This window comes from Arachis hypogaea, chromosome 3 (genome assembly GCF_003086295.3).
Source record: "Arachis hypogaea cultivar Tifrunner chromosome 3, arahy.Tifrunner.gnm2.J5K5, whole genome shotgun sequence".
Classification (NCBI taxonomy): Eukaryota; Viridiplantae; Streptophyta; class Magnoliopsida; order Fabales; family Fabaceae; genus Arachis; species Arachis hypogaea.
In genome coordinates this window covers 42,181,842-42,203,543 of record NC_092038.1, presented here as the reverse complement: position 1 = coordinate 42,203,543, position 21,702 = coordinate 42,181,842, and the positions used below count along the sequence as shown (strand labels likewise).

The 21,702-nt window shown below is 29.8% G+C and overlaps 1 protein-coding gene across 2 annotated transcripts; it reads right to left on the bottom strand.

Moving 5' to 3' along the window:
* Positions 1–5,917: 5,917 nt before the first annotated feature.
* LOC112790362 (IQ domain-containing protein IQM1) lies at positions 5,918–9,274 on the bottom strand. Of its 2 annotated transcripts, none has more exons than XM_025832723.3 (9): positions 8,689–9,274; positions 8,033–8,556; positions 7,812–7,926; positions 7,640–7,705; positions 7,442–7,530; positions 7,257–7,344; positions 6,935–7,165; positions 6,724–6,825; positions 5,918–6,617 (listed from the first exon to the last, which is right to left on the bottom strand). In XM_025832723.3, exons 2-9 carry the CDS (start codon positions 8,494–8,496, stop codon positions 6,180–6,182), a joined length of 1,593 nt encoding a protein of 530 aa, XP_025688508.1. In that variant the 5' UTR covers positions 8,497–8,556; positions 8,689–9,274; the 3' UTR covers positions 5,918–6,179. The 2 variants fall into 2 exon arrangements, with proteins under 2 accessions (XP_025688508.1, XP_025688507.1); XM_025832722.3 differs by having other exon boundaries at positions 5,918–6,620; positions 8,689–9,268.
* Between the last annotated feature and the right edge of the window lie 12,428 nt (positions 9,275–21,702).

Below are 21,702 nucleotides of genomic sequence, written 5' to 3'. Positions count from 1 at the left end.
AGTACTAAATTAAAATTCAAAATGAAACTAAAAAAAAAGTAAAGAGTATAAAATTATTGATTGAAAAACACTCTAAATAATAAAAAGTCAAATTAACTTTAATATTAAATTCATTAATACGATTTTAATTTTATATAATAGTTAGAAAATATATTAGTAAAAGCAAATGGAAGAATAGCTTTAATTAGTATTTTTAATTAGAAAATATAAAATTATGATATTATTAAAAATAATACATTTTTATGTTAAAAAATTATATTTAAATAAAATATTTATAAATATAAAATTTAGAGTAACATAACTTTATAAACATTAATCATTAATCAATTATGAACTAACATAAAATTATAATATAATTTATTTATGAAAAATTAATCAATAATTAATATTAATAAATATAAAAATCATCCTAACACTTTAATTAAAAGTATGAATGGTTAATTATTATTCATTATTAATAATATTTTGTTCATAAAAAAATTGAAAATATAATTATTTAGATTTAGATTTTAGAAAAATAAACGTATAAGTAACAAATGATCTATTTTATCATGTATATTACAAATTAATGAATTAAACTAACTGATATAATGAATTATAATTAATTAATTGGTATAAATTATAATAAATTATATGATATTTAAAAAGAAAATAAAATGAATAAAAGAATAAAAAAATAGAAGAATAGAAGACTACAATAAAATAAATTGAATGTAAGTTTTTTTTTTTTACAAATTTTATATCACATCTGCTTCAATAATAATAAATAAAAATACATCAACTTAATATCTAAGAAAAAAAGGATGAGATAAAGTCATAATACAATTCTAAAATAAAAGCTTAAATTAAATCATAATATCATTGCACAACACAAATTAAAAGTAATTTCACACTACAATATACCACACAAATAGATAAATGACTTAAGCTTAATTAGGAATTTTTTATTTATTTATGCAAACATGATAACACCATGGTTTATAAATGGTTAATGGATAACATATCATATATTACTCTAAATGATGAGCACGGGAGTTGAAGAGTGGCTAATTTTTTTTATATTGGAGGAGTGTGAGTTGTGCTTGGTTATGGTGTATACAGGTGTTAGACACAGGTATGGGACAGAGAGAAATTAGATCATCCGAGTTCTTTGTTAAAAAATTCGTTGATCACAAATCGGACCGTCCGATTAGTTTTTATTTTTTTTATTTATTTAACATGAAATCGGACCCTCCGTTAAGAGTTTTTGTTTTTTTTTTTTTTAAAAACTGAAAACGGACCCTCCGTTAACAATTTTTTTTTTTCAAATTTTCCTTTAAAACAAAACGGACCCTCCGTTTTTAGTTTTTAGTTTTTTTTAAATCAAAACGGACTGTCCGAGTTTTATAAAAAAATTATTTTTTTGTAGATCTCCTCTAATCGGACTATCCGAGTTCCTTGCTCTAAATCGCTTGGTCCGATTTCAGCCTCCTGACACCACATGCAGGAAAAGCACCCCTATTCTCCATAATGCTGTTACACCCCACCCCTTCCTCCATATTAAAAATAAAAAGCGTTGAAGAGTGTGTGCTAATTTGTGTTCATGATGGTTGCCTTCTTGTGACGGCGCCTTATAGGAAGAAAAAGAATTATTATAAAAGTTACCAAATGAAAGAGTAATTGATAAATAAATGTTATTTTCTTCTAGCATATATGGTCTTTTATAATGGTAAAATAAAAATGAAATGAATAAAATTTTGTATTTTTATATTAGAAATAGAATTTGATATTTATCCTAATAAAATTAAATAATTAATTAGTTATATTTAAATAAATAAAATAAATTAAATAAAAATATTTTTAAGAATTAATCAAATCAATTAGTCAATACAAATAATTAGTATAATTAATTTTATTTGATTTATTAAATTCAAAAAATAAATTAGAAAATAATTGATTGAATTAATTAGTTGATATAATTAATTTATTATAATTGATTGGATTTAATGAATTAAAAAAATAAATAGGAAACCATAGGAGATAGTGATTTTTTTAACTAAATTAATATGTATTTATTGTATTTAATCAGTATAAGTAACAAATCATCTATGTTATTATATATCTTGCACGGATAATTATAAGTTATATTTTGATTTCTAATTATTTACGTACATAAATGATTAAAATATAAAACATAAATATCATAATTATTATAATTCTATGATATAATTATAATTAACATATTTTATCATAATTAAATATTGATTTGATATAATTATAATAAAAATACTTTTCCAAAATAATATAATCTACTATTATTCATCCACTAATTATTTGGCAATAAACCTTAATAAGATTTTTTACATCTCGGCTATGGGAAATAACTACTTAGATATACCAAATAATATGTAACATATTACTATCTATATAAGTTAAGGCACAAATACAGAATTTAATTAAGGTGATTGAAACTTTCACCAAACAGAATATGACCTCAATCGAATAAAAAATGGTACTCGATTTTGCATTAATTAGCTAGTCGAAGAAATAACATACTCATTCATTATTCATGTTTCATTATATTTTTTAAATAATATATAGAAAATATATATCCTGTGTATAAAAATGTGACTATTAGTAATTTTATTAATAAACTTTTTTTTAAACTATTACTAATTTCAATTTTAATAGAAAATCTGGGGAAATAATTTCGTTTGCCATAAATAATATACTAAAACTGTTAGTATATTATCTTCTATATGGTTAATTGAATTTATCAATGATTTTTCCGTGTAAATCGTTATTACCCAGTTTTTAATAACTACTTAATATACAAAATTTGAAATTGAAAATTATTATTACTAATTCAATTAACTGGTTAATTGAGTAATAATTGTCAAATTACTAAGGTGCAAAATCATTAATTTACTCAATAGATTTTCATATATTATTTATATTTCAAGTAATAATTTGAAATTATATTATTTACCCAATTAATAATATTATTATTAATAATTATTTTTTGTATTGATTTTTAAATCAATTATTAAATAATTATTTTTGTTAAAATAATTGTTTATAAATTATTTCAAATTATATTTTGTTAAGATATAATTATTTAGATTATTACTCATGAAACGGGTATAATTTCATTTTATACCAATTAATCAATTATAATTATATGACACGGGTGTAATTTTAATTTTATCCACCGATTATTGACAAATAAATTTTATTCCAATTATAAATAAAATCTGTTTTTATTGGCAAATAAATTGTCTTTAGGTCAACAATTTAATATATGTGTAGGTTATTTTTTGTCAAATATAATGAAAATACAAATAAAAAATTAAAGGATAAAAATAAACTTAATAATATCTGACACTACTTCATTTTATTAAATTATTTAAAAATAGCAAATTCACAAAAAAAATAATTGTAATATATAAATTGAGGCAATAATTTAAAATTTTATAATTATAATTTAATTAAATACTAATAGTAAAACCAAATTACCTAAACAATATTGAATCTATTCTAGTCCTTAGTCACGTATAGTATAGAATCATTCTTGTAACGACAACCAACTGAAATAACATCGTAAGTTTCAATATTTAGAATTCGTACAAAATCAAACAATCCTCTTCTTAGATAAGCTTCATCATCTGCTATCCATGCAATGCGACAAGATATAGAATTGTCACACCGAGAAACCAAACTCTTATTCCCCTCAACGACATTGCATGCATGTAAAAGAAAGCTGGTAATTTCTGAAAAAATCAAAATATGTTAAAAAATTATTCTAATAATGAACAGCTTAAACTAAGAAAATTTAAATATATTACCAATCGTTGAAATTACACATCTGAATTTGTCACGAATTTAGCAAAACTGAACTGAAACTGAGGGAATTTAATTTCATTATGTGCTCCACTTCAAAAATTTTCGGGCAGACGTAAAAAGCATGGAGGGGATGGAACTTGAACTTGCCCTATAAAGTTCCGTGGATGCCATTCCTCAATAAAAAATCGAGCTACTCCTAAGAAATCTAACTTTAATCACATTCCATTGGGTTGGTCATAATAGGTGAGTAGATCCAACCATCCTTCGGTAAAGTAGAGACTATTGCCTCTTCTTTGAACGCTTACATCCATGTAGTTGGAACCCGAATCAGTGAAAATAACTCGATGAGGTATTTCATGGATATGATGCATTGTAAATGATTGTGGCAAAAGACAATCGAACTGGAACATTAGACGATAAGAATAACTTAGAGTAACAACAAATAAAAAATTATTAAAAGAATAATATAATAGAGTGAGTATATGAAAAATATTATAAAAATTATAAATTGTACCTTAAAAGGATCAACTTCAATAAAAAACGAAGAATACATTCTTATTCTATGAAGTAGTAAAAAAAACACTAAATATAAAATTATGAATTGACTCTCAAATTTAGATTCATGTATCACAGGAAAACACTATATATAGACTTCAGTAAAACAAAAATAAATATGTAAATTACCTATTATTAAGGTAATTTTTTAATAATGCATTAAATTTTGATTTGATACAATTATAATGAAGATATGTTTCTAAATTAATATATTATATATTATTCATTAAATATTAATTACAATATAATTATATTAAAGATATTTTTTATAAAATAATTTAGAAAAATTATTTGATATACGTGAATCGGGTAACAAAGATTTTTTATTATTATTATTACTATTGTTGATATTATTATTATCATTAAAATTATTAAAAGTATTTTTAATTGATAATTGATAAGTAGTTTAATAGTACATTAAATTTTGATTTGATATAATTATAATGAAGATATGTTGCTAAATTAATATAATTATATATTATTTATTTAGTATTAATTATAATATAATTACAATAAAATAATTTAGAATAGAAAAAAAAAATTATTCGTTTTGGAGGGAAAACGGAAGCATGTGAGATCGACACGTCACCTTTAGTAGTTGGGAGAAAACCCAGTTTTAATATATTAAGTAGATATATAACAACTCATAAAACACAATTCCAACAATACATTAAATATGCATAATCATACAATCCTCATCCAAGTCATCAATTACAATAACTTAACTACACATATGAATTCCAAACAAATATGCAATTCAAACTTAATTTTAAGGGCATCTAGCCTAAGATTTTATACTACATTATACGGTACTTAAATGAAACTCAAACCGTACTTCTTGAAAGTCAAAACTAAGCTATTCACTTGTAAATTTCTACCAAACCTTAACTCCAAGCCTCACCCAATAGTTCCACAAGCAATTTTTAAGTTCCCAAAGTGTACCAAAACCACCAATGCTCTAATATACACAATTTCATACATATATCAACCTAGGGTTCATGAAATCTCATAAATCACAAGAATTTGAGGATTTCTTTTCTTAACCCACGAAATTAGTTGATAAAATTCACTAGTAGCTCATACTAGAGCACCCATAAACAACTAAAATCACAATATTTCTCAAAATCCATAATAAAATTTTAAATTCATCATGGACTACAAAAATAGGATATGAGACCTTGAGATTCTTACCAATTTTTTTAGATAAAATTGTAGAGAATGAGAAGAAATTTGTATGACCGCAAACGGTGCAGCAAACAGAGCACCAGAGAGAAAATTATGATGGTTTTTGTGTTTATGTGCTAGGATTTCACTCTTCTTCTCCCTTATCCTCTCATTTCAGCATTGGTGAAATAGACTTTTTCCTATATATATATATATATATATATAGTTTGACTGGATCTCCATAAGATAATTGAATTGTTTGCGGAAAGGAAAAAACCGAAAAAGATGGTGAATTAAAGGGAAAAAAAAAGCATATTTCAGTTTCTTATTAGACCATAGCAGTTATTATATTAAAATATACTAGAAGAAAATCAAAGACAAGAATTGTTTGTTGTAATGTTTATTGAATACTACTAATAATTGTGCTTTTCCGAACATCAAATTTTGTACTCTACTTACGTTAAAGAATTAACTAAATCGCCTTTCTAAAAATATACAAAGGGAAAGGCAAATCAGGTCAAAGTCGCCTTACAAATACAAAATCAAGAATAAAGAAATAAACAAATTAGGAAACCCAAAAAATCTAAACGGAGAGATAAAATTGAGTGTCATTAGTTGCCACTTAGGGATAGTGGCTCTCAACTTGCAGCGGGAATAGAGGTTCTTGGGCTTGGTAGGCCCATGTATGCAAGCCTAGGTGATATCCTAACTTTTGGGCTGGGCCTAGGTGACGGAATTGGGCCATATCGAGCAGACGCGGGTCTTGGTGACAAGTTAACGTGCTCCAGTGCCCTTGATTGAAGGTGTTCCGGGTAGTCACGGACACACCCAATTCTTGGTCCATTCCCAGTGGACCACTTGCAAGATAGCCTCTTAGACATGTCAAATATTGGAGCCTCAAAACTCTTATCCTTAACCTCTTTCTTAGCTTTTGCATCTCTCTTGTTGGCATTGATTGAAGTTGCTGTGCCTGGTTGAGAAATTTGAGTGGGACCTTTTGGTGGTTGTGATTCATTGGTGGCAATAAATGAATTGGTACCAATAATTGAAGGTTCATCATCATCTATAGCATATCTCTGCTAGAACCAAGCAAATCAACAATAAGTTATACTCTATCTATAATAACAACAAATTTTGATTTTAGTTTTTATTTGTAAAGATCAAAGTATATTGAACTTCTACCTTGACATTAGAGAGGTCTACATTGTGCTCTTTAAGGAAGCTTATGAATTCTTTGAAGTTCTCTTCTGTTGGGTGGTAGTGACCACTATATGGCCAAATTGCCTGCAATTATTAGATAGAGAAAAACCTTGTTAGGGAAATTGCTTTTGTTGAAATGATTTGACTATGATAACCAAAATGATATGATAAGAAAGAGTCTTAAAACTCTTACCTCAAGAACACCTTGATGAACAACTAATCTGCCTGCAGCTGTTGTTGCAGCACCGGCAAGAAAGCTTGAATGCTGAAACATACCCTTCTGCTTTTGTCCCACATACAAGGACCTTGTGGTGCTGAGAACAAATATCCATTTGCACTTTCCATCAGTATCCACAGGCCTCCCATCTTGTCTATACACCAATTTCCCATTCTCAACAATCACTTCATATTCTTCCCTTTCTTTCTACAATGGGTTGAACAATATCAGATTAGATATGAGACATGCCTCGCATATTTTAATTTGAGGGGTTGTGAAATGTGCAGTGATAACTTACTGGTCCAAGATATTTAATGCACTGGCGCTGTAAAGTGGTCCTTGGACACTTCTCAAGATTAATTTCTTTACCATCTCCAACATCCAACCTGCATATCATGGAGAATAAAGTTAATCATCCGTATCCATAGCTTCTACAGTTTTGCCAGCTTCATGATCATAAGATGTCTAAGAATAAGAACTTACCAGTAGAAGAATGGTTGAGTGCTTTGGCTTTCAAACCAAATATCATAATACAAGTGCAAATTGTGTCCGTAACGATGACGTGGGTCAATCTGAGCAGAAAAACAACAAAGATTGAACATTGTTAATATTAGATCGTGAGTTTAAAACAAAAAAATAAAATAAAAAGTTCATATGATTTCAAATGCTATATAGACTTACAGCTTCAAGCCAATGTTGAAGGGCCAATTTTTGTGCCTTATCATTCTTGGACAAACCTTTACCAACCTATAACCATAACAAGATCTCAAATAAGATAAAAAAAACAACAAACAAAACGAAATCAGATACAATAATTACAAAAAACGTTGAATCGCAATGGAAAAAAACATACCTTAGCTGCTCTTGTTCTTGCCCTTGCCCACCTTGACACAGCAGATTCTTGTTTCTCCACATCAAAGAATGAAACTGAACTCCTTTTAAGAGCAGCAAAATCCAATGCCTTCCACCTTCATCATTCAAAAACATTCAATTATTTACATGTACAAGATAGAAATTTAATCAAACACCTAGCGCACACGAACAAAAAAAGGCATGTTTTCAAGAAAAACTAACCATAGTTCCTCCACCACCACAGCACAATCTGCCAAGTTTCTTCTGGTACGGTAACTCTTATAAACCTTCTGCAGCTTAGTGGCAGCTGCATCGAGCTTGCTAACCGGCCTCGGAGAAGAGAAAACCACAGCCTCAGGGAGAGATAGAACAGGCACAGGCTTATGCTGCTTCAATTTTTCTTTTCCACACCCTGAATTCATCTTCTTCTTCATGTCTTCAACACATGAAAGGTTCCTTTCAAGGGTCACATGTTCTGGCCTAAACTCCTTCAACTTGGAAGAAGAAGAAGAACCATTTGAAACCACCACAGTGCTTGATTCTGGTTCTCTTCTCTTGAAGCTCCCTGCTCTCAAGATCACCGCACCATCCTTGGAACCAAAATTGACGTTGAATGAGAGACTAAACAGTGAATGCCTAACAATTTCTTCCCAAGCTGATAAGAGCAATGAAAGTGATAATCCCATAGAGATTCACACACTCTCTCTTCAATTTCTTTCAAGATTAGTCCCCTTTTTTTCTGTGTCCTGTTCAAATTCACCGTACAAAAACTTTCAGAATCTTCTAATTCATAGTTATTCAAATCAAAGAAATCAAAGTAGAGGAACCATACAGATATACTAGATATTATTATGAATGATATAATAATTATTATTTACCTTAACGTTCTTGTATGTTGCGTATCAAAAATGAAGAGAAGTCTTGTGAAGTTTTGAAGTCTTGAGTCAAAGAACAAAAAATTAGAGCACACAAAAAATGAATAAAAGAGTGGTAATGTTTATGTGTCCCAGTGGCTAATGTTGCTCTTATATATATGCTCCGGGGGTTACAAACATTCCACACAGCGTGAATTTCAAATACGTGTCAAAACTGGAAAATGTGATTCAGAGAAACGAAAATGGAAAATGGTGGTCTTTGAATTCCACAACGAATCTACGTACACACTTTCCTATTGGAAAAAAGGAGTTATAAGGATTTCTCTTTGGTTGGTTGGTTGGCTGGTTATATAGTTCCAAGTTTAATTATGGGATCTATTTTTCTAAAAGTCCAACCCACGATTTGGTTTGAGCGATTCAAAGACTTTGAGGTAGAGAGCTGAATAGGATACTGAGGGAATAATATTGAAGATAAAAAAGTATTAAAAAAACTTTTTGGTATCTGATCATTTGTTCGATAAAATATCTTCCACAATTTAGAAACTTCTAATCGAATTCTAATCATTCAGTAGTTGATCTAAGTAGTTTTTGTTATTGGTATAAAGAATCCCTATAAGTAGTGACATGTTTATGTGTTAGAAGTCACTTAAACCAATAACAAAGACTGTTGTTTAGACTAATTACTTGATTATTAATTTGTTAAGGATTGATTAGGAGTTTTGAATTTTAAAAAGACATTTTGTTCTTTGAACAAATGGTACGAGATCAAAAATATATGTGAATAAAAATATTTGAATCTTTTTACTTAATGTATTTTGTGTCTGAATTATTAAAATTTTTAAGAGTCTTAGATTCTGTTAAAACATTAAATTTATTTCATATTAATAATTAGTAAATAAAAAGATCACTTAGAATAGGAGTTTAATTTAACAATAAGGCCTAAGAATAAATGTCTTTTTTAGTTCTAAAAGTAAAGTATCTTTTTATAATTTAAAAATTTTTAATTAGTCTCTAATAATTTAAATAGTTGGTTTAAATGATTCTTGACATATCAACATATTATAGTTCATAAGGACCAATAGACAAGTAAAAATAGTCATCTAGATTAATTATTTTAATGATTGGAGATTGATTAAAAAATTTTAAATAGTGAAAGAAAGTTTTATCTTTTAGATAAATAATTAGGACTGAAAAGAATATTTATTCTTAATTTAATAATGGGTTAATGGATTATATCTTAAAAAAATATTTTGTATTATTGATTTTTATTATATTTACGATGACACCTATAAATTTCTCCCTTATGTTTTTGTATTTCTTTTCTCTTTTGTTTTGGGACCATATGATTGAAAAAGAAATAATAAATTATTATTTTTTGTTTGGGTACGGAAGAAACAGGGGTGGGGCTGCTGGTCAAATAAGGTTACCTCATATATGAGGTATTGACGTTCCATGAAGAATCACTAATTTGTTTTAGGTCTAAGAAGCTTTTGTTAACTACAATATAAGTATATAATGTAGGATAAATGTATAACAACATGCATGTGTGAACAAGACAATATTTTACAAGTTTTAAGTCCTTTCATGTCTCATACATAAGCCACGATTGTTTTTAGACACAGTATAAAACATGATACTAAGATAGAGATAATAAGATATATTAAAAATTATTATTTGTATATTGTGTTTGGATATAATGTATAAGACACTAATGTGCTGTCTAATATTATATTTGGATATACATAAACAAGATTAAAATATTATATGAAATGACTAAAATAAGTAATTTCAAATTTTTTACATCAAATATAAACTAATTTAATAAAAAATGAGAGTACGTAGAAGTACAGACAGAATTCAAAAAAAAGTTTGAAAATGCAAAAAATTTTAATAAAAAAATATATAATAGTATTTATATTAAAATAAAATTTATAAATATAATTATTTTATTTTTAAATTTATAATTAATATGTAGGAATACATATGGTTAAGATTAACAAAAAAATAAATTTGAGTTTGATTAATAAAAAATTTTGTTTAGGTTAATAAATCAAATTAGTTTTAAATAAAAAATTAATTTTAAAAAAGAATTAACTTTTACACATAAAAATCTATTTTTATTTAGAAAAAGAATTTTTTTATTTAAAAATTAATTTTTCTTTTCAAAAAAACTGATTTTTCTTTAAATTATATAAAATTAATTACAATTTATAAATTATTTTTTAGTATTTTAAAAAGATCAATTTTACTTTTAATAATATTTATTTTTCGAAAGTTGTAAAACTAATTATTATTATTATTATTTTATTATAAATCAAATAATATAATATAAAGTTAAAATGGTATTGAAGTAAAAACGATAAGAAGAAAAGAATTATCCACTCCAATAAAAAATTCTACAAAAAGGAGAGAATACCTGAAAAAGAAAGAAGTAGAGAAAGAGTTGGAAGAAGAAAGTACCTCCCTGCCAACAACACAATAGAAAAAATAAGAAGGGGTAATAGTGGAATAATAAAAAATATTTATGGAAAAAAAAAAACAAATTTTATAAAAAGGTCCGTGTCCACTCTTTTAAATTCTGTGTCCATCATTATTTTTTGTAGAAGAGTGAACACAAAAATATAAAAAATTATCTTAAAGACAATGTGTTTAGTGTTCATATTTCTGCTTCAAAACACTTTTTAAACATATGTTATCTATGTCTTTAGGTCCTGCCTCCGAAAACAAACGCTACTTTAAGTGATAAAACTACAACATGCATGCAGTTGAGTATGAAAATTTATTATCAATGGTATGGTTAAAGGATATATATATATATATATATATATATATATATATATATATATATATATATATATATATATATATATATATAGACGAGAAAAATAATTGAAATTAGAAAAGGTAAAACCTATGAAGTACGGATATTTTCTTGAATTGTTTTAATTTTGTGTCGGACATCTTTCAAATACAATATTCATTGATACTTGTTAGACACACATGTTTGTCGTATTCAACCATATTCTAATAAAAAATAAAAAATTTTTTTGGACATACTTAGACGCACCTAAATACCATTACGTGTCAATGTGTTCAACTTTATTCTTAACATGTATTTTTGAAATGTGTTTAAAAATAATATATATTATTATTTATTAAAATAAAAATATTTTAAATATTTTATATAATTAAAAGAAGATATTAAAAATAATTAAAAAAATTATTTTATATTTTAATATCAATAAAAAATCAAAATATCATTATAATTTATTTAAAAATATTTTATATTTTATATATATGCTATGTTCGCGTGTCTTATAAAATTTTAAAATTTATATATCTACATGTCTCGTATCGTATCATGTCTCATGTCTGTATCAGTGTACATGTATCAATTATCATAGGATAAAACTATTAAAATTTCATTTTAAAATCTTAGTAAAAAAAGTTATAAAACAATTGTTAGCAAAACCAAACTACAAAAATAGCACACAAATAAGAGTTTAGATAATAAATACTTGAAAGATATTTTTGAAAAGCCAAAGTAATTTTTTTTGCTATAAAAAGTTAAAGTGTTAACAGTCAATATATAAAAGTTACTGATAAGTTTACTTATTTATTTATTTTGACTTAGTAAAGGAATAGCTTATGAGAAAATGATTGCAAATAATTCAATGGGCTGCGTTCATATATCGTATTCAAAGCAGGTACATAAACAATAAATACAATAAATACTACATTATAAAGACATAAAAATACATTCTTAAAAAGTTGAGCAATACCTCATATCACTTTTCAATAAATGTTTAGTTGAATATCTTAATCTTTAATAAATTTTAATTATTAAATTTATTTTTAATACTTTATTTTTTTAGAAAAATTAATTTTTACATAAAATTTTGTGAAAAAAATTAAATAAATCAGTCTCTGTTATTATTTAATAAAGATATAACGGTACCTAAAAATTTTAAAAATGCTCAAATTCAATTTTTTTATATAGATAAACAATTTGATATAAGAATTAATTTGTTTAACGAAATAAAAATTTAAAAATTGATTTAATGACTAAAATTTGTTAAGAATTAAAATGTCTTACTAAAAATTTTTAAAATTTATTTAAGATTTTATTATTCTAAAATTTTTTATTTTTAAAATATTTTTTACTTTTTTATTTTTTTTATAATCATTGATATAAAAGTAAAATATATTAGTATTTATTTATGAGTTTAATTTTGATATATTGATAATATTGTATAATTATATCTATTTTTTTAGATAATTATTTAAATAATTAATATAAAAAATAATTATTTTTATTAATATAATATTATATAATTATATATATATATATAAAATTATTTTATATTAATAACGTATTAAAATAAAAATTTTACTTATTTCAAAACAAAAACTAAATAGCACAGTAAAGTTTCTAATATTTATGTTGGCGGGTTAGTGTGGCAAGTGACAAGAGTATAGTCATGGCCTCAAGACGAATTTTAATTGAAAAAATATAGGTAGATAATGAAAATACTAAATAATGTGAATAATAGATATATAAAATATTCATTTAACTAAATATGCAAAAATTTATTTTAATATTAAAATTTAGATATGTGATTTTAGAGATGTAATATGTTTTAATTTAATTAGTAAATATTTATGTTATTCAAAAAAATTATTGACCTACCATAATTCATATACAATATTCTATTGATGTTAGCGGTTAAAAAACTAAAAAGTAAAAACTAAAACAGCTGAAGTCACGACCGCGTTTGGTGACTGCCGAGATGTGGAGCTGATGAGCTGACTAGTTGCAACTTGCCACTTTTTTAGTGTTGCGATTTTAGTGATATTTTTTAATAATATAAAAATTTGGTATATTTTTTTGCGTGTAAATATCATAAATTTAAGAGTTAAATTTATAATTTTTAAATATTTTTTTAAACATATAAATCTGATGTCTTAATTTTTTTAATTTTTAAATATATAAATTTTACAAATTATTTTAGATATAAAAAATGATATTTTATTTAAATATAAATATTTAAAATATTTTATAGAGTTGTAGAGATATTAAAAAGGCAGTCTAATATATTATTTACATATTGCAATACGTTACTTGCGTGTTAAATAGACGTGCTTAAATAGAAGTGCGCCACGTGACAACACGTTATTTGCGTATTACATATAATTGTGTCATGTTAATTGCGTGTTGACTCAGTACATTATTTATCTGCAACATCCATCCACCTGTATATATATCAAAAACCTTTATTTTTAAGTAAAACACACCTCTAAAATTTATATTAAAATTTTTTAGCCTAAGAATCAAATTTATATTTCAATGTTAAAAATTTCTTTAAATATGTTAATAAGATTTTTTAATTTGTTTTACAGAAAAAAGAATTTATTTTATTATAAATCGAAAAATTTAATTTATGTTCTACAAAATTTAACCTTCAAATTTTTAAAATTTAAAATTATAATTTATTATTTAAAATAAAAGATATACTAATTAACTATCATATTGAATTACACATGATTTTTTTTTTCGTTTTTTTTAAAAAATTAGCCGCAACTTGCGCACATTGACATTAATGTTTACATTAAGGTGGAAACTCATGTGCAGTCGACTTCACGTAAAGTTGATATTTAAAAGCCGTTAGATAATTTGACTGATTTAATTAAATTTTCATCTAACGACTCTCAGGTATCAACTTTACGTAAAATCAACTGTAGTTGACTGTAGCTGAGTTTTCACCTTACATTAAACAAGGATAGAGATTCCATTGGATAGTGGATACATACATTTAATTTAATTTCGTACATTACAATTTACATACAAAAATTGTACGACAAAAACTAATATTGAATAAGTACGTTGCACAACTCAGGCCTGTTACTGTCGTTATTAATAGTAATCACTGTACTATTCCCCCTTCGGTCATCCCATTTTTTCGTATGATCCATGAACAATGATATAGACCTCCAACACAATAAGATTATACGAGATACATTAATACATAAATTTTAAAATTTTATAAAATATAAAAATACGTATATATATAAAATATAAAATAATTTTTTAAATTTTATTGATATTTTAATATTAAAATATATATTAATTTTTTATTATTTTTAATATTTTATTTTAATTATATAAAATATTTAAGATATTTTTTATTTTAATAAAAAATAATATATACTATTTCTAAATTTATTTTAAAAATACATGTTAAAAATAAGATTAGACACATTAACACGTGATGATATTTAAGTGTGTCTAAACGTGTTTGGAAAAAAATCTTTTATTTTTTATTAAGATATAGTTGGACACAGCAGACATGCGTGTCGGACGAGTATCAATGAGTGTCGTATCTGAAATATGTCTGACACGTAAACACCACAACTCAACGAAGTATTTGTGCTTCGTCACTTTTTCCATTTTATGAATCTTTCCAACTGTTACATGCATTGTCTTTTATCGTTTTTTTAAATAAATAAAATAAATATTTTATTTACGAAAATAAGTATTTTGTACCGTTTTTACTGAAATGCACTCTATTTCTTATTTAAACGAAATAATATTGCGTATATCTTATTTACACTGTAAACAAGATAAGTCACGAAATGACACGGTCAAATAACGTTTGCACACGTGGTGTGTAACGTCCTTATCTCGTTTACAGATACGCAATGTTATTTTCTTTACACTATAAACGAGATAAGAAAGAAGCGCGCCTATATATTAAAGTCGATTATAACGCCTTTTTCATCCACTTTTCATCCATTTCTTCTACTTTTCTCCTACTTCTAGCTTTTTATAATCATATTATCGAAGTACTCAGAGATTATGGCGCACGCAGATGTACGAGACGATGACATTAATCGCTTGAACGCGACGTGACATATCGCTCGCGCAGCCGACTTCGAGGTTAGTATTGTTATTTTCATGTATAAGCTAAATAAGCATATATTTATAACCATAGTTAGAGTATTTTTATAGATATAGTATATGTTAGGTGGTAAAATGTAATGTTAGCAAGTGTTAATTGATAGGGTATAATTTTGGTTATTAATTAAAATAATTTATTAAGTACATGTTTATTTAGTTTTGTTTTTATTTAAACTAAATTATTCAGTAAATATTTATTAATTTAGTTATTAGTTATTTAAATAAATATTTTTATTTATATTAATTTATTCAGTAAATATTTATTTGTAGATATCTTTTTATTATTTTGATAGTTTTATAGATAACATTTTTAACTATTATTCAATGTTTTAATAGGACTTACAATTGTTTGATATATTTTTTCAAAAGGTTGACTTTTAAAAAATAATTATTCTATATTTCAAACTGAGTTATAAAATGTGGAATACTTGTTTAGTATATTTTTTATATTTTTATTTCGATATTTAAATGTTTATTTTTTGAAATATATTTTGTATTCCAATTTTTTGTTTCTTATCAAAGGCCTCGCATACTTTTCTCCAGGCGAGTCACACACTTGCACTACCAGACGCCATTATCTCTTACTTGAGGGAGGCTTACTTTGGCGACACGGTGCCGCTTAGGGACTTTGTGTTTGACAACTCCTTGATCACGGCATTTGTGGAGCGCTGGTGTCCGGAGATGCACACTTTTCACCTGCCATGGAATGAGTGCACCATGACCTTGCAAGATGTTGCGTACCACCTCAGGCTACGTGCATATTGGGAGCCAATGGGTGGGTGCTTCCGTGACTTTTAGACATGGCACGGGCACGAGACATGGGATTGGGTGGAGCAGCTATTTGGTGCCAGGCCTCCTCATGGTCTGCAGCAAGGTGCATAGAGGAAGGAGTCTTTCTCTCTCAAGGTTACATGGCTTCGGGACCGAGTTTGGCAGATGCTTGATACAACTGATCCAGACACCATCTGACAATATACGAGGTGTTATATACTGTTGCTGATTGGGGGTTACCTGATGACTGACAAGTCAAATAATTAGGTCCATCTTCAGTAGCTGCCACTACTAGATGACTTTTAGAGGTGTCGTTCTCTATCTTGGGTTGATTGGGAACTAAAAAAATGTACAACCGCAAATAACACCCAACAAATGAAGGAACTAAAAAAAGTACAACTGCAAATAAAACCCAAAAAAGTGGCAACATTGCTAAGCTTTGCATGTGGGTTGATTGGGACAACCTTTTTAGGTATGCCCAATTTGCCTGTATAGACCACACCGTTTCTCTTGTCGCTCTCCCCCATCCATCTCATTACGAAACCTAGTGGAAACTAGTTTGCCAGTAGCTTTTCTGCGCATGGCTGGATTAGGACGCAACTGTGTCTCGTACCACTCCGGCCACATATTTTCATCTGGTATCGGCGAGAACTTCACCTCATACACCTTGAACACAACCTCTTGTCTATACACCGGATGAATATATGGACCCCATTCAACGCTTACGACAGCACAAATGACAAGTGCATTATGGCATGGTTAATGGAGTGACTGGAAAAGGCCATAGTCATACGTGTCCGCTGTCAACCAAACACGGAATGAAACCTGCAACCAACCCCCGAAAGGCTCTAACTCTCCCATCACAAATACTGAAGCCCTTCTGTCGCAGTGAGTGACACGCATCTTCGAGATTCTTTTCCTGTTCTTTTCAATAGCAGCTACCAGCCATTGAAAAAAATGATTCCCTGCTGCCAGCTGTGCCTGTGCCTGTGCCTTCCTGCCCTTTCTCATGAACAACTCCTGCAGCCTCTCATAAGTGCATCACATGATGGCTGAAATCGGTAAAAAATGCGTACCCTTAAGTAATGCATTCATGCACTCGGAAAGGTTTGTTGTCGTGTGCCAAAACCGGTGACCGCTATCGCAGTGTTGTAACCATATTTTCTTGTTGAATCTACCTGCTCAGTCCGCCATCTCATGCGACAGACCTCTCAAGGCAACCATGTACCACTTGTACCCAGCCTTGCTTGGACTATAAGTGGCATTTATGAGATATCGCTTGCCCTCTACAGATTTGAAATGAGACATGAAGTTCGGGGCCATGTGTTTGACACAATAAGCATGGAACGTTCTAGGATGGTACCAACCATTATCGTCGTCTCTCAATGCAGCCTTGATCGCATGGGATCTATCAGATATAATCAACAGGCCATCTTGTGGGTTACATGTCGTCTCAGGTTGGTAAGAAAAAATGACTAGGACTCCATAGTCTTAGACTTAACAATTGCAAAAGCAACAGGAAGGATATTACTGTTACCGTCCTGTGCCACTCCCATAAGCAATACACCACCACATTTTCCATACAGATGCGTGCCATCGATATAGACGAATGGCTTGTAACGCTTGAAAGTCTCCACACAGGTAGAAAAGGCCCAAAATACCTTATCAAATTGGCTGCAATCGTGGACATAAGGTGCCCATCATAGTACGGTATGACGCTGAAATCACATATTATTCCGGGATAACAACTCTGCAATGCTTGGAGCAACCTTGGCATCTTATTGTATGACTTCTCATAATAACTGTATATCTGCACAATTTTCTTTTGCTTCGTCATCCAGACCTTTCTGTATAAGGGTTTGAAGTGATAGTGTTGCCTAACTGCATCTTGAAAAATAGGGATACTAATGGATGGATTGACTATATTAGAGGATAGGATGATACTACAAATGAGATTGTTGTCCAACTGTCGATGATCTTGAGACATGGCGGTTGCTAAACACGTATGCGCACCTCCAACCCTATGCACATCCCTAACAAAATAAAATATATATGGTTGGCATTTTTAACAATTATAATAACGATAAACAAGAAACTTCACCACTATTAAACTTGACCTCACCAGTATCTGAGATTCTATTGGAGGACAACATAGAGATTCCAAGTGCATCCTGCTACAGATTGCCGGCAATGAACATGGTACTTTAATCGGTCCAACTCCACAACTTAGTACTCAGAACTTCTACAAATGCTATAATTCTTCAAACCTTGTATTACCACATCTCTGCTTTTGAATCTATGGCCAACCTGAAACTCCACACTACTATTTAAGTTGTAATCATCTCCACCCGTGTTGCAAAATAGAGTCTTTTTGTGCATCGCATCCAAATTCAACGTATGATAATGATTGGGTACAACTGATAAGGCCGGAATTGGGTGCAGGGCAGGCAGAAGATACCAAAATGATGTGTCAACTGGTATCTCTGGTACAAACTCCTCCTCCTCATCGTCTTCAAAAAACCACTATCGTTGCTATTGGCAACATACTCCTCATCAGACTCCTCACCATCCACGTCCATGTCTTCTACTAGACTAGCAATATGTAGCGATGGTGGTGCAAGAGATAGGTCATTCTGCACAAAATTCGAGTGGGCAGATCTGCCGCCACCAACATCACCAACCTCTGCAGAAAGCTGCATCACTTATTCCGCCATAATTCTACCATGGATGTCATACATGAGCTGCATATGCTTGTTGCCATAGAGACAAAATAGACGAAACCGAAAAACTCTATTTTCCAGCAGCGCTAGCAACCTATACCCAACCCTTCCAATCTCTTTTCTCCCATTAGTACCAATGCCCCTCAATACCAGACTCTTTAGCTCGAACAAAGAACTTACTCGATGAGTGCGCAACAGAATGGAATTATCACACTCAAATATCACTCCAGTGTCACCGTTTCTCATATAATAGTTGAGATACACACTAACAACCACATATCCACTACTACTAGACATTTTTGCTTAATTTTTGGAAGAAAAATAGAAGAGAAGAATAAGTAAAATATTTGTGAAGAATACAAATAGTTGCACATCCTTTTATAGCTGCTGAAATTTTATTGTACTGTATCTCATTTACAGTATAAATCATAATTTGCCACTAATCTCATTTATAGTGTAAACGAAATAATATTGTGTCACTATGATAGAAGCAGAGAGTAGTAGTGGGAAAGTAGCAACTGTGGCCATACTCGCCTCAGATTGGCAGAATTGCGGCGGAGGTGAGCTGCGGTCTGGCAAAAGCCGCAAAACAGCCCTGGATAGTGGCTGGGCAGTGAAAACTGCTGTGAAATTGGGCATATATATCTTCAAGGTTCAGCAGATTATCCTATCTTCTTGGCGCGAACAAGAGCGGGAGCAGAGGCACGGAACACATCTGCAGAAGAACCCACCCTCTTTATGCCGCAACATCAACGACGATTGCATCAAGAAATGGCATTAGGTGAGGATCTTATCATAAATCATTTTTTCATTCTCATTTTTATTTTATAACTATTAATTGATTTCCCCCAATCTTACAAAAACCCGCGAAGTGAGCTTGGTAGCACGCGAAACACTGTCGTCGCTGCTCTACCGTGTGACACTGCTGTCGATCCATTCTCCTCTCTCCAGTGTCGAGCTTTTGCCTCTCATCCATAGTTTTTGAAACCCATACTCCCTCATCCACGGCGTGTGAAATCCCTAACCTCTGCTCCACTCTGCGCCTCTGTAAGGGTTGTCGAGTCATGCAGTTGCCATCCGTGCTCTCTTACCGGCGTCAAAGTTTCCCATCTCCTCGATCGTGCGTGAAACTGTTACACCCTCCTCCACCGTGTGCCAATCTGAGCTATTGCGATCTCTCCCCTGTCACTGACTCGTTCTTCCACATTGATCTTTCCTTTTTGCTTTCATTCCTAGTTCAAATTTTTTATTCAGAATTTGTGTGTATCCTCTATTAATTGGAGTTAATTGCTGCTATTTAGAGTTAGGGATTTGAAGGTACCACTTTTTTTATTTAATGTGTGCTTTGTATTGAAATTGATAGTTAGAGTAAATAAATGAAAAAAGGGTCATTATCATTATTAGAGGAATGGTCAATTGGTCATGGATCGTGCTTCCCATTTTTGGAATTGGAATCATTAAAGAAGAGGGACTTAGGTGTGTGTTCTGAGGGTTACCTGAAACTGTAGGTCAATCTCGGACGAGATCTATGGTGGTGGTTGGAGCTGTTGCGTCCGACCTATTTAGAGCTGGTGGCCAGAACTGTCGTGTTTGACTTATTGGATCTGGTGGCCAGAGCTGTTGTGTCCGACTTGTTGGATCTAGTGGAGCTGCTGATCCTTCGTCACCGGAGGGTGGTGGTACCTGCAAGAGACTCTAATGCTTAAGTTAGCACGTGCTTTAGGCAGGTTTTTAGTAGAATCAGAGTATGAGTTATACCTGGATGCTACAGTGTATTTATAATGTTGTAGAGTGACCTTTTTTGGAGATAAGATAGTTATCTTATCTTATCTTTTGAGTGGAGTTATCTTATCTTTAAGGGAACCGCTCTTATCTTTCTAGGCTTGGGCTGCCTTTGGACTTGGGTCGTGTTCCTTTGTATGGTCCCTTTTTGGGCTTTCCTGGTGATTTGGCCGATCTCTTTGAGAAGAGGTCGGTCATGGGCCAACCTCCTAAGAGGTCGGCCAACCCGGTCCATTATAGCTCGAACCGATGCATGAACAGTGCCCCTGCTTGAGTTAGGACCTTTTCGTGAGATCGTGCTTTCAGAGCTTTGATCTCTTTGGGAAAGTCGTGCTCAAGCATCCTGACTTTTGAGTAGTTTCTCCTTGTGCGAGTCTGGTATTGCCCCTTTTAGTTTGTTTGAGGGGGCTTTTTAGCCTTCTTCCGACTTGTTTGTCTTCACTGTTCGGGCTTTTTAGTCATAATCCAACAACTTTTTAGGTAGTGTTCCGATGGGGAACCTTTTTATAGTTTGTTTGGATGACTTTTTAGCGCCGTTTTGATTTGTGCTCTTGCCTTTTAAGTAGTATCTTTTTTCAAGACTTCGTACCTTTCAGCAAAGCATTCCTGACCTTCCTCTAGCCGTTTGCGAGATGTCTTTGTCCCTTTTGTGGATCTTTGTAGAGTGTTGGTACTTTGTTGTCCGACCTCTTTTGATCACTTCTGGTTTTGTTGTCCACTTTCTGCTTTGGTCGAGGTGGTCCTTGAGGCTAACTTGTCCGACGACTTTTTAGTGCTCTCGTAGAA

Excerpts from the sequence above, each read along its gene's own strand:
- LOC112790362 (XM_025832722.3), bottom strand. The coding sequence starts at position 8,496 with ATGGGATTATCACTTTCATTGCTCTTATCAGCTTGGGAAGAAATTGTT. Across the intron at positions 7,531-7,639 it reads TTCAACATTGGCTTGAAGCT|ATTGACCCACGTCATCGTTA; the intron begins GTAAGTCTATAT and ends TTTTCTGCTCAG. Across the intron at positions 6,826-6,934 it reads TTCATCAAGGTGTTCTTGAG|GCAATTTGGCCATATAGTGG; the intron begins GTAAGAGTTTTA and ends TAATAATTGCAG.